The sequence below is a fragment of the Perca flavescens genome, chromosome 10 (assembly GCF_004354835.1).
Source record: "Perca flavescens isolate YP-PL-M2 chromosome 10, PFLA_1.0, whole genome shotgun sequence".
NCBI lineage: Eukaryota > Metazoa > Chordata > Actinopteri > Perciformes > Percidae > Perca > Perca flavescens.
In genome coordinates this window covers 27961555-27975033 of record NC_041340.1, presented here as the reverse complement: position 1 = coordinate 27975033, position 13479 = coordinate 27961555, and the positions used below count along the sequence as shown (strand labels likewise).

General features: G+C 38.3%; 1 protein-coding gene across 3 annotated transcripts; it reads right to left on the bottom strand.

Annotated features, from left to right (window-relative positions):
• Positions 1–7054: 7054 nt before the first annotated feature.
• On the bottom strand, positions 7055–13015 carry LOC114563006 (uncharacterized). 3 transcript variants are annotated; one of them, XM_028589751.1, is made up of 4 exons: positions 12868–13015; positions 8654–10071; positions 8150–8242; positions 7055–7778 (listed from the first exon to the last, which is right to left on the bottom strand). In XM_028589751.1, the coding sequence occupies exon 2, from the start codon at positions 10048–10050 to the stop codon at positions 9016–9018; it is 1035 nt and encodes a 344-aa protein (XP_028445552.1). In that variant the 5' UTR covers positions 10051–10071; positions 12868–13015; the 3' UTR covers positions 7055–7778; positions 8150–8242; positions 8654–9015. The 3 variants fall into 3 exon arrangements, with proteins under 3 accessions (XP_028445552.1, XP_028445553.1, XP_028445551.1); XM_028589752.1 differs by having other exon boundaries at positions 8664–10071; XM_028589750.1 differs by having other exon boundaries at positions 8673–10071.
• Between the last annotated feature and the right edge of the window lie 464 nt (positions 13016–13479).

Below are 13479 nucleotides of genomic sequence, written 5' to 3'. Positions count from 1 at the left end.
AAAATCTGGCCGTTTTTAAGAGGTTTTAAAGTGCCCATATTATGAAAAAAATCTGATTTGGGGTGTTATTTTGCGTCTCTGGTGCTTCCACACGCATCCAAACTTTGAAAAAAACAACCACCCATGCTGTTTTGAGTGAGATACGGGTTTCTGAATGTAACCTGCCTCCAGTCTCCGGGTGAGCTGTTCAAAATCTGCACGGCTCTCTACGTAACTAGCCGAAAGAAGGGGCCTAGGGGGCTAACCGTTAGCATGCTAGCTCTAGCATCGTTAGCTAGCTCGTTCTCAATGGCAAAACACTGCTACAACACACACAAATTCACCCTAATCTACAAAATAAATTGTATAGAACTACTTACATGTCCCTGTTCTGCAGGTATTCCATGCAAAGTTGGATGTGCGCCCTCATTTAGAAGAAGTCTCCCAGCTAATCCTGCCTTGTACAGGCAGAAGTTGGAGAAACAGCTAGCTAGCTCATGTAATCCTTACCTAGCTACTGCGCATGTGCGACTGACAACAAAGATCTTACAGAATTAAGAGGTCTCACACTGTAGCTAAAACAGAGACCTGACACTTGGTGAAAACAGGCGCTGCAGTACAACAAAAACATGTTTTTTGAAAATTAAACTATGTAAACCTATTCTGATACAATCTCAAATTACAATTATGAACCTGAAAATGAGCATAATATGGCGACTTTAAGGCCTTAAATTTAAAGTTCCAAATTTTAGACTTTTTAAGACCCCGCGGGAACCCTGCTGACACCATGTGCTACCGTCCTCTGGGCTTTGCAGACAGCACCACCATGTCACTCACGCGGCCCGGCTTCACACCCAATCAATAATAAATGAAAAGGCATTTCAGAGGTCACAGAATGGGACTATAGGCAAATCTTGCATAAGCATGGAATTATGCTGGTTAAAATTTACCATAGTTCTTGGTTTGTGTAAACGTTGTTTGGCTCAAAACAGGTGGTGCAGCTGGGAAATGTAACTGTGAGTTAATGAGCAGTCTGATACAGTCATGCAACATTATGATTGCATAAGGCTATGCCAGCCACACAGGAGCACTCGGCCTCATAGAGCTGAACAGGGATGGAGTCTTCAAGGACAATCTTTAAAAAAAAAATAAAATAAAGTGTGTTATTACTGATCAGATATCTCAAAGTCAAAGGTACTAGGCATTATTTTTCAAGTTAGTTACTATGAGTTAGAGAATGAGGTTACTTTAACCACACAGTCACTGGGTTAGTAAAACAGTTAAACAGAACACAATATAAACAGCAAAGCAACTGTCTCAACAACCAGCCTCTGAGGTTTCATAGGAATGGTAGGTCTACTAGAACACTAATAGGGCAGGCAAGTGTCATCATAGTGTTACCTACTTCAAACGTTTGGGTAGCTAGCAACTTTTTTTTAGGAAATTATACCTTTGTTTGCCAGATTAACCCATCATTGCCAAATCGAAGCCCCAGAACATAACTGGAACAGAACTGGTTGGCTCAGACAACAGCTGAACTGTCTTCCATCCTACTGATGGTGTGAGGTTTCTCATGTTTCCTCAAAGAAGAGGTAGCACAGATGCTGACTCTCTCAATACATGTATAACTGAGCAACACAAGTCATTCTTATATAATTATTCAGTGTCACATAGTAAAATGAACATGTGATAAACCACATGTGACAAATTATTAAATTCATAATTAAATAACAGTTTAAGAAGTATTTCTAAAGGTTATTTTTTAGCCTAACGTCACCTAGCATCATTGCTAACGTTAGGGCTACAGCTATGACATAGCATAACTTACCTTCGTAATTGTCAATGAATGAAAAGACGTATATCTTGAAACCTTTTTCCCTCTAGCTCTTGGGAGCCGATGATGACACTTGAATTATTCGGTGTACGTCTCGTTTATCGTTATCCTTGGCAGGTGTTGAAGGGACCCGGTGTAGAAAGCCATGTTTATCTGGTCCTACTCTAGAGTTACCCTATTGGCGTTATTGGCGTCATCGATGAAGCTAAAATTAGACCGGAAATGCCATTGCCCACTAGCCTGACAAGCCAGACCCACATCAAGATGGGAACTCACGGTCCGTGTACTTGGCGGCCAACGGATTTTCGTTTTGAAAGGAAAAAAACAAAAACGAGAAACGGCCAGTTTCCCAATTACCATTAGTAAATAGGAAAACAAAAAACGGAAAACAACCCATTATTCGTTTTTTGTTTTGATATTAAAAAACGGAAAACGAAAAACTATCTCGTTATCCGATTTTCTTTGATGTGTTTGTAGATGGAACTCGGAAATTAAATTGTGTATAAATCTTATTCCTCATTCATTTTTTTCGTGACCCGGAAGCGATCGTAGGTAGTAAGCGGGTGCATACCCGGAAATCATTTGGACACCATGAGACCCATGAGACCATGGACAGTTAGAATGATACGGACGTAAAAATGTTTTTAGACGAATATGCTAGTTTTATATTAGAAAAACCGAAAGAATGGGATGTCTTGTGGGGATATAGCAGCTGCGTTGGGTTCACAGATACGGGGGTTTTGTGAGAGGAGTGTGCGGAGGTGGTGTGCTCAGCTAGCCTCGTGAGACCGTCCTGATCTGGCGAGCTCCAGTTTTCCACTCGCAGATCAGTCTGGCATTTTGAGATAGAGAAAATTTGGAGCCGCTCGCCAAAACGACCGGGCCAATCAGCGTTGGTTTTGAGGTGGGTTAGGTGGTGATAGACCGATGGTTTATCCAATCAGCTAACCAGTATTATCAGCCAGCGGTAGCCCTAATTCTGTTAGCCGCTCGCTAATGCTTTTTTTCTCTTGGATCCTTCTTTTGGAATATGGTCCGGGAACCTGAAAGGGTGCCTTTTATTCCTAAATTCTCGTTACACAAACGGCAAATATCCTTTACCTACATGTTGCTTGCATGCTGAGCTTACGAGCTATGCTTTGCCTGCAGCAGCAGGGGCGGGCTTGTGGTTGTATTTTCATACGCTTTGTGGATCTGATTGGTTGATTTGGCCCGTCTATCACCAACATAGGTGATAGACAGATGGTTCATCCAATCAAATAACCAGTATTCCGCCCCTTCCCAAAAGTTCTCCAACGGAAAGTTCCCAGATGGATATGCCGAGCAAATGCGAAGCAATCCATCTGGCGGAGTCAGGTTAGTGCTCAGCAGGGACTTGTGGCGAAACACAAGTTGACTTTTATTATGAAGTGATCACAGGAGATTAGCGCTGACTGCTCTCATTCATCAAAAATGAGTCTACACAACAAGACAACCATCATAGTCTAATAATAATAATAATGAAGCGAAAAGATTTTCAAAATTTCTCATTTTCACATAAAAGGTCTCTAACGTTGTTTTGCGCCAGTGCTTTGGTAAATATCTGTCAAACAAACTAAAATCGAAACCATGATATGGCTTTCCCTTATCAAATCGCAAAAGACTCCGATTTAATACAACAATATCTGTCAAACAAACAGGGCTATAATTAGTATAAATAAGATATAAAATCAATATAAATGTGATTTTTGGAGGTTAAAAAAGTAACTAAGTAACTCTACATTTTAAATAAGCTACCTTTACTATTTTACTTATACTTGAGTAAACAAAGTAACAGTAGGCCTACTTTTACTTAAGTAGAACATTTTTTTACTCTTTTCACTTCTGCTGATTTATTTAAATCAAAGAATTGCATAGACCTAGCCCTAGTCTGCATATCGCTTTTAATATGCAAATATTAAAAGCATTTCACTGGCGAAACACAAGTTGACTTTTATTATGAAGTGCAGGAGATTAGCGCTGACCGCTCTCATTCATCAAAAATGAGTCTACACAACAGGACAACCATCATAGTCTAATAATAATAATGTGCGGAAGTTTTTTTTTTTTTTTTTTTTTTTTTTTATCAATCGCCATTTATCGCTTTTGTTAAACATACAAATGAATGCTACTCTTAAAGTGAATAAAAAGCTGACCACAGCTACGCCGATATGCAGACTAGGGCTGCATATCGGCATATCGAAAGACTGCTGTTCGCCAGCAGCAGCAGCCATCTTCTTTGTTTCCAAGAAGCAGGGAATTCACACTGAACCGTCACAACTCTGCCATCGTTATGTTAAGCCCACCCACTGACTCTATACACGATGTGATTGGCCTGACCAGAATTAGGTTTTTCCAGCTCGCAAGCCAATGGAGAGTTGCTAGACTGACCCTGGCTGCAAATTACATTTGCTGCCGCTAGGGTGCTTCTAGATTTCTAGGCTAATTGCCCACCAGTGACGTCTGACAATCAGAACGTTCGTAAAATCAACTAGCAAATTGAATCTGGCAGGGTGAAAGCACATCTGAAGGACAGGATAATGAGGAGTCAGTTTCAGTGGACTCAAGAAGGTGGTACAGTAACATGTAAATCTTATTTAATACATAATGTATAATAGAAGTCAGTGATGTGGTGCTCATAGCAAATATATTTTTAATAGGACCCAGACGCTGTGCGGCCCGACATCCAGCCTGCCAACATAGTAAGTAGAACAAATTCAAACCATGCAGAATTCCTGCTGTATTTAGCAAAGTATTGGTTTCTGAATTACTGGAATTGTTGGGTCTTTGTAAGTTACAGAGTGTGGTCTATAACTTATATAACTGATATGTGTTTTACAGAGTTCACAAACGGTCAGGGGCCTATACACTATCTATCCCAAAAAATAAATAGATTTGGCAGAGGTCATAATACAATTACTGTAAACAAACGCAAAATGCAGGAGATGGAGCTTGATGTGCAAATCAAACAGAAAATCTTGTAGAAACTGCAACAGTTATACATTGTACCGATTGATAGAAACAGCGAACAGGTGTAAGTGCAAAAATACCAATATGTCCAGGTAAGATGTCTGACGTTACATACATAGTTGTGAAAATGTGAAAAACACTTCCTTTACTATAGTAAAACTGCACACTTGCTGTTTTTCACAAAGTAATGGAGGTGTCAGCAATGGGAACACCACATTCATTTTTATTTAGAGATAATGTACAGTAGGTTCATGGAAAGAGAAGACCTCCAATTTGTTGATAAAAAAAAAACTTGTAAAACTTCAGGACTATTACGTACCTTTAGTTTGTAACATTTCCAGTAATTATGTAAATTACTACAGACAAAATAAAAATATAAATATCTATTTACTGTAGGTCCTGGAAAATACCAACGTGACACCAACTGAACAAATGCCAAATGGAATGGTGGACTGAATAGTTGTTTTGTCTATATGCATGTGAAAACTCAATAAAAATGTAAGTTAAAAAAAAAAAATGTTCAATGCCTTATTGCGCTGATGTGACCGGTGACCGAGCCTGAGCCGAACCCAGACATAATTTCTAAATATCTGTCCGAACTCGGCCCGGCCCGTCGGGTCCCGTCCCGTCCTGTCGGGCTCGGGTCGGGTATCCATCCTCTAATACCCAGCCATTGTAAAAATGTTAGTTGGGGTTAACTGTTATAGCCATGTTTCAGATATGCACAAAAAGTCCAGGTTTGAGTTCAATATTAAGTAATTAAGCTTCTCAGTCTTTGAAGCAATACTTCTGATGTTTAAGTGTCCACCAAAAAGTCCTCTCGGTTTCAGCTTTGGATCCCATATAACCTTTGCATGATTGACATTCTGAAATGTTTTTTTTTTTTTAAGATTATTTTTTGGGGCTTTTCCTTTTAATAAGTAGTGAGAGTGGATAGACAAGAAAGGGGGAGAGAGATGGGGGATGACACACAGCAAAGGGCAGCAGGTCGGATTCTCTGCAGGACAACATGGGGCGAACGCTCTTACTGGGTGAGCTAGAGGCTGACCCAACATTCTGAAATGTTTTTATGAACCTTTGTTTTTTAACGGCAGGGTTTCTGCAGTTCGAGATGCTTTTGGGCGAGGAAATGGGCACGTTTGGTTGCCCAGAAAGCGCCGAAAGTGAATGAATATATAAAATATAATTAAACTTGGAGTCATTTTCGAACAAGATAACCTGCAGAGTCCAATAGAGTCATAATTGAAATGTTCTCGCTCACCTAATTTCAGGGAGTTTTATATAATTAGTTATAATTTGAGGCTGATGATTTCTGCCTCTTATCTACAGCAATTAAATGGTACTTGAGATTGGGGGTTAAATTGTAAGAAACATCATTATTGGTCCATGTGCAAAAAAAGGTTAGTGATTGCATCACAAGACAGCAGAGATTTGTTCAAGAGCATTTAAGCAGAGCAGAGCTTTTCCAAATTCTGTGGGACTACATATGTACATAACATAGTATGTTGATCGCCACCCTTTTGTCATATCTGCAACAACTAACCCTTCTACCTAAAATGGTGCAACTGCGACATTAAATGTAAGAACTAGTGAGGTGATTTGAGTAATTGGGACACTTCAGCCCCCCTTAATTTTACTTACAGTACACTGAAAAAAACAACTTGTAAGATTTACTTAATATAATCTCTGTAACAATTTGCACAAAAATTTTTAAGTAAATATTACTGCTGAAATATCAAGTACAGCTCACTTGCCAGTATCAAGTAGAAATTACTTACCACTGAACTGAACTTTTGTAAAAATATTAAGAAATGTTATTTAATTATATCTACATTGCAAGTTATATTTATTTTAACTGAGTAAAGTCAATTCAATATTTTCATATACAAGACAGTTTTCATCAAAATATTAAGTAAATCTTACATATCAGTGATATTTACTGTTATGAAGTAAATAAGTAAATTTTATTACATTTTTTCTGTTCGACATTTTAAATTAGTTATATGTATGCATTTATATTATTCACTACCATTATGTAAATGTTATTAATTTTGTTTTGATTTTTTTTACCAAATAATTTTCTGTATGCATATATTTTTACCACAAAGCACGCAATTGAAATGAAATATTTAATTAAATATTTTATTTTTGTAATTAACACCAATGAATCACTAACATGTACAATTCAACTGTGTAACATGCATTCAAAGTGAAGCAGCAGCCAAAAATATAACATGTCATGATTGGCATTAATGAAAAACGCATGCATATTAGATATGCTCTTGCTGTTTTGAAAAAACTTAAAGAAAGAAATTACAGTATACACTGCATTTCAATTTTCTTTTCTCCCCAAGATACATAAAAAATAAAAGGCCATATCACATGACAAAAAGAAGGTGCTTTTTTAAATATTCAGTTAAAACCTTACAACAGTGCAATTCCAACATACAAATCAGCACTTTGGACTAGTGCAAGTATGCCATTAAAACAATGCATTAAAACATTTTGATCAATAGTTTAAGGTGCTAAACGTTTAAAATAAAGAATAAAACAACAATGTTTTTATTACCCTTTATCTGTAATAAACATCAATGACAGGAAGAACAGGTGCCATAGTCAAAATGTAAAACATTCAAAACTGGCAACTTCCCACAAATAGTTGACCAGTGACAAGTTGAACTGTACAGCATTTAAGACAGCAGCTTTAACTTTCAGGCTTGTACTTTTGGGGACAGCTTAATCCCATCCAGTTCTAGGAACAGTTTCTGAAACACTTCAAAAGTGTAACGCAGTGTCGGGGGTTGAGGGCATAAATGAGCCCCATTAGCAGCGTGCAAGCTTTAGCGGCATTGCCGCATCCTGGCAACATCTCCTTGCCTTCAAGCATGATGGACACATCCACTGGGTGCTCTCCATCAACACCATGGACCACCAGGATCTTGAGAATGTGCTGAGTGGCGTCACTGCGGTTGTCCTCCTGCATACAAAAAAATGAATACAATCCATTGATAAACAAAAAGAGACTTTATTATCTGGGGATGAAGACACTAAAAAGGAACATCATTAAGGAGAGTTCAGATTATGTTACATTTATTTAAATCTATTTTACAGTAAGCCAATATTAGCAAAACATTTGTAGAACACACAGACACAAGATGGCTGCACTGCACAGATGGTAGCCCCCGAATAAATGTTACTTGAATGTAATCATTACAATGTCAACATAAATTGTGTGCCTCTGCACCTTTTCTCACTTACTTTAGCTTGCACTTGAATGATAACACATTAAAATTGTAATCCTTGTTATTACAGGAAACATTTACAGAAAAATTAAAATTCATGCTTTACCAGGCAATCTTCAAAAAGTTCCTCTTCTTTCTCACCAAGGTAGAGTATGAGGCTGCGGATAATAGCTTCACGTCTCATCTCAATGCTTTGGTTCTGTGAACAGATTAATATTGTATTAATAATTAACCATTATTCATACACAATGAATTGTCAAATGAGAGCATGCATCTGCAAGAAAGAAGCAGTCATTTAAGTACACATAGCATGTGTAGAAAGATGGAGTGTGCAGGGGCATAGAAACTACCAAGTGTGAGTTCAGACTTTCAATTCTACTTCACTCTGATGATTCTGACATATGTGAGAAGTACAAGGTAACCTGTTTCTACTGGGTGTTGGCTGATATCCCATCTATTAAGGTGTTCATTATCAATTTATGTAGTTGTTTTGTATAAGGCAGATGATGTTAAGAAATGTAGCTATCATTGAGTGTGAGGATTTGTGCTGTACGTGCATTCATATTGGGAAGAGATGTTAAAAAAGGGAGACAGAGCAGAGAAAACGCACAATTTTTTACCGAAGACACCTGACTCAGTTTGTCCAAGAATTGGCCTCAGCTTGGTCCCCACAACTCTTCCCTTGGCCTTCATCAGGGCAATAAGTTTTGGTGTGAAGTGGTCGAGTTTGTACATGAAGGTCTGCTCCAGGGAAATTGTAGTAATCCTCCTGAATTCCTCCTTTATCTGAATTGACAAAAGACTCACAAGTACAACATCAGGTAATTGACCAAATACTAGCACAATGATCAAGAGGAACACTATTTGTCGACATTTAACTTTGAGAGAAGTGCATTTCAAGTTTATGTATGTTCATGTGTCAGTCAGGAATAGTAGTCCATAATATCTTTTATTAAAACAAATTCTTATTGTCTATTGGAGCAAGCATCTTTGAGGGTTTATAGATTCACCTACCTCAGCTTCACAAAACAAAGCAGGCCATCTCTCTTGAAAGTCGCCAGCAGCTGGACTCCCACTCACTACCTCAAGCCTTCGACAGGAGAATGTTTTTTCCATTTTTTCTTGAATCACCTTAGTGTTGTTCTTCTTTTTCACTTCGTTAAGAAGCTCCTGTCTCTCCATCTCCAGACTGTTGTTCGTTTCTCCACTTGGATGTGGAGGAAGGTAGTTCACCTCTGCTCTCTTTGGTCTCTTGCAATTTTTGGCAGGATTTTTTTCACCAGGTACGTCAAGCCTTCTCATTTTAGAACGGTAATTAGCCATCTTGTATTTAAGACGCTGCTGCCACCCGTACAAGCCTGAGAATGAGGTTCCGGGCTCCCTTAGGCATGGATGCTTTTTTATCAGAGCTTCTACAACTGCCAGTATGTGAAGACCAGTAGGATAGGCAGTGAAGTGGAATATTGCCTCAGCAAGTTTCTCGAGTATGTTAGAGTTCATGCTGGGATTCTGAAGAAGCGAGCCATCGCTTTCATAAGCCTTATTTCCTGCTTGAAGAAGCATTTCGATATTATATGGAAAAGTGGGTACCACAAAATTTGTTGGCCATGGTTCTGATCGATACTCTGAGGGCTGTGGTAAAATGATGGTATCAGATGAACGGAGTGAGGAACTGTCATCCTGGAAAGACAAATCCAGTGACACTGGAGGGGGGGAAGCAGCAACCTCATTGATGGGAGTCAATGTAAGAAAAACAGAAGGTTCTTCTGTTTTAACTAGTTTGATTGTGTCTTTGTCCTTAACTACATCTGTTGATGTTAGAGTGAAGAATTGGTTATCAAAATCTTTGTCCATGTACATAACAGTGAAACTCCCTTGGAGTTGAAAATGATCATGTGCAGCTGCCAAAAGTTCATCTACTGTGCTAGGGATTCCATCTAGTAGTGTCAACTTGTGAACTTTAGTCTCTTCAATAATAACTCGCAGTTGAGTGGGTGCAGACATCATCACAACCTTGGGCAAGCAGAACTGCAAGACAAAACAAAGAACAAAGACATGATTCAATAATAGCAAACAATATATTTTCCCACAAGTGCCAATAATTAATGCATGCTCTAGACAGATCAGAAAAAGTATACAATAAATATTGTTTTTAAAAAGGTTTAAATCTGGAATAAATACACAAATAAATCCTTTCAAACTGTTTTAAGTGATACTTTACCTAGTTTGACAAGCAGATGTGGTGTTTAAGAGAAACCATTTGATCGCCTTCCATTGCATAGGTACTCAATGGGTATATATCAGTGAGTTGTGACTGCTCAATTACTTTGACTATGCTTGTGGACTCCAACTTGAAACATCTAAAATGCTCACAGTACCATGCACTTTGCAATTTCACTGTAAACACCAAGCAGTCACGAACAACGATGATTTGCAATATTTCAGCAAAGTCAGGCAACCCACCAGTGGAGCAATATACCAACATCATGCCAATACTGTAGCTGGTTCCCTGAAACTCTGCCTGGTTTGTCAAATGAACAACTGTCTCTTCAGGAAATTTCTGTGATAGAAATTCCTGTATGTTCTCATTTACAACCTCTAATGGAACTCTTGACATCTTTGATACAGAGACAGCAGGTTTTTTGACACTTGAACCATGGAGATGGTAAGCGATCATGGACTGGTGTTTTTTTGCCATAGACTTCAAAATGTTACGGAAGCAGTTAGTCTGTCTCACAATCTTCTTAAAGAAGCTGTGCTTAGCTTCAAACCTCATCGTCCATAAGGACACAAATGGGCCAAGTGCTTTAATGAGCTGCGGATAATGCTCTACAAAATGGTGTTTTGGAATCAATTTCCCTTGTGGAAAAACACTGCAAAATCTATGTCTATGCTCAGCGATCAGGCTTTCTAGGTGACCAATGCTTTCATCTGTGTGGGTAGGTGACATAACCAACTCAACAACATATTTAAGTGTCATCAACAACTGCCATACCTCTTCCTCTTCCTGTACTTTGGGGCCAATCATTAGTGGAAGCAGCCTCAGTAAACACCAATTCTCATGTGCGTTACCACCAATGGTTTTACGAGAGGCAAAGCTCGGTGGTACACCTTGAGGACAATTTGTCCTGTCTTTCCACTTATATGGGAACTGTTTGATAATTTTATTGAGCCCTTCAAGAGAGAAATATTTTTTCTTAATCAAGATTTCTAAACACAATGCTAATTCTACAGGTACAATACCCTCAAGTAAATCATGCAGTTCATCAGGTGGGTAACCTGTTGTCACATGAAAATGATTTAATCTTTGAGGTATTGCACAAAGCCTTTTAACTCCATGGCTATGGGTGTTATTAGACAATGCTGCTTCAACGTCCAACTGGTGTTGTTGTTTTGTTCTACCAGGGAATGCTCCTGTCCTGACTTCAAGTTCCTGAAACTGGGATCTCCAACACAAAATCTGCAAATGTACGACCCACTGAAACTTTCAACAAACCCCCCAACTGAGTGGGCACCAAGGTTATCAGCAATCACAGAAAATACAGTTCCCTTTACGACTCTTCCCAAACAGGGCACAAAAAGACCATCTTCTTCAAAGCTTTTCAAATCACTTAATAATGGCTCGAGCACTCGAGGATAGCCAAATTTCTTCACATCATCTGACTTGCACAAAACAGCTAAGTAAATTGATGATAACGTAGACCTTAATACATAGGGAATATCAGCCAACACCCAGTAGATACCTGTTACCTTGTGCTTTTTACGAGAGGTTCATAAAGGATTACAAATTTCGAAATCATCCGAATAAAGTAGAAGTGAAAGTCTTAACTCCTCTCCAGAGAGAAAGTTGTTTTCCTTGAAGTGGGAACCATCACAAAAACTAGCATACTAACATAAAGATCCACACTGTCTTGCAGTCTTTAACACCTTCTCCTGAATGTCCCCAAAATTGGTACATACTGGAACGTCTTCCCCTCTTTCACATCAAGTATATACTCTAACGGCTCAACAACAGAGAAATGTTCCTTTAAGTACCTATTTCTATGGTATGCTGTGCCAAGAGGAGCTTCTTCACATAAGGCTACACTCAGAGGATTTAACTTGCAAATGTTATTTACCAAATCTGTGATCAGAGATTCTTCAACAGTGCAGTTATGGTTTTCTGATGTGTTATGGACAATGTTTTTAATAATGGGTGCAGATCCTGAACAAGTAATAAATTGAAGCTCCTCTACAATTTCATCTATACATCTATTAGGTACGTTGAAGATGCAGTCTAATTTAAGCAATAAGGAACCAAGCTGATCAACGATGACTTGAACTAAATCTTCACCCTCTTTGACAAATGTTTCATCAGAAGTAACTTCACTTTCATCTACCAACCAAGTATTATGTTCTGTTGCTTGACTTGAATGCGTCTGAAATACTGTATGTTTAAAATCGTCAAGGCAATGAGGATTGTGCTTCCTACTTTTATGTGAAGCAAAAGTTGAATATATATTACTACTGTAGTCACAATCTTTAAAAACACAATGAACAGTTTCGTGCTTTTTCAGATGTGCTCCGAGGTGTTCAAAATATTGCCTCTCTGTGTGGAACCTATTTGAATTACATACAAGACATGAAAATGAAACAATTTGCCCTAAATGTTCAGTTTGTGTATGATCTCTAGACAAATGTGTGCGAAGTGCACCCCAACCTTTGCAGGGTAATGACTGACCAGTGTATAGATATTTCAATCGATAATGCTTTAAGAGCTCTAAACATGTTGATGTTCTAAAGTTGCAATTTTTGCATGACCATCTCATAACAAAGGAGGCCTACTATTCTCCCTGATGACACAAACGTTGAAACCCGTCAATCTGTCCTGCCTCAACTGTCCACTTTATTGGCTCATCCTAAGAATTGGGTCCCTCTGTAAATGAACAGACACAATTTGTGATATTAAAACAATGATTTTTAAAATATTGAGAATAGGGACAAACAACATTATGTCATGCATACATAGATTCCTACTTGCCTAAATGAGATGAATGTTGTACCGTAGACCAGTCATTTCTTTACACTGCAGTGGCTCCTCCAGCAGCATCTCCTGGAACTGACATGACACCAGAACTCAATGCTGAACTGTTCGGCTTCCTGTAAATTGAAACATATATATATAAGACATAACAACAAAATACAGATGCATTTATATGTGTATGAGCAGAAATAACTTAACTGACAAGACTGGACTTGCATGAGAGGCTTTCTGTTCAATATTCAATCAAGTTAAATATACCAAGGGTTTAGGAGGATCTACTGGCAGAAATGGAAAATAATATTCATAACTATGTTTTCATTAGTGTATAATCACCTAAAACTAAGTAAGGTTTTCAATTGAGGACTTTTACTTGTAGTGATATTTTCACAGTGTGGTGTTAGTACTTTTACTTA

Coding starts and splice junctions, on each gene's coding strand:
- LOC114563006 (XM_028589751.1), bottom strand. CDS start 10,050: ATGATGTCTGCACCCACTCAACTGCGAGTTATTATTGAAGAGACTAAA.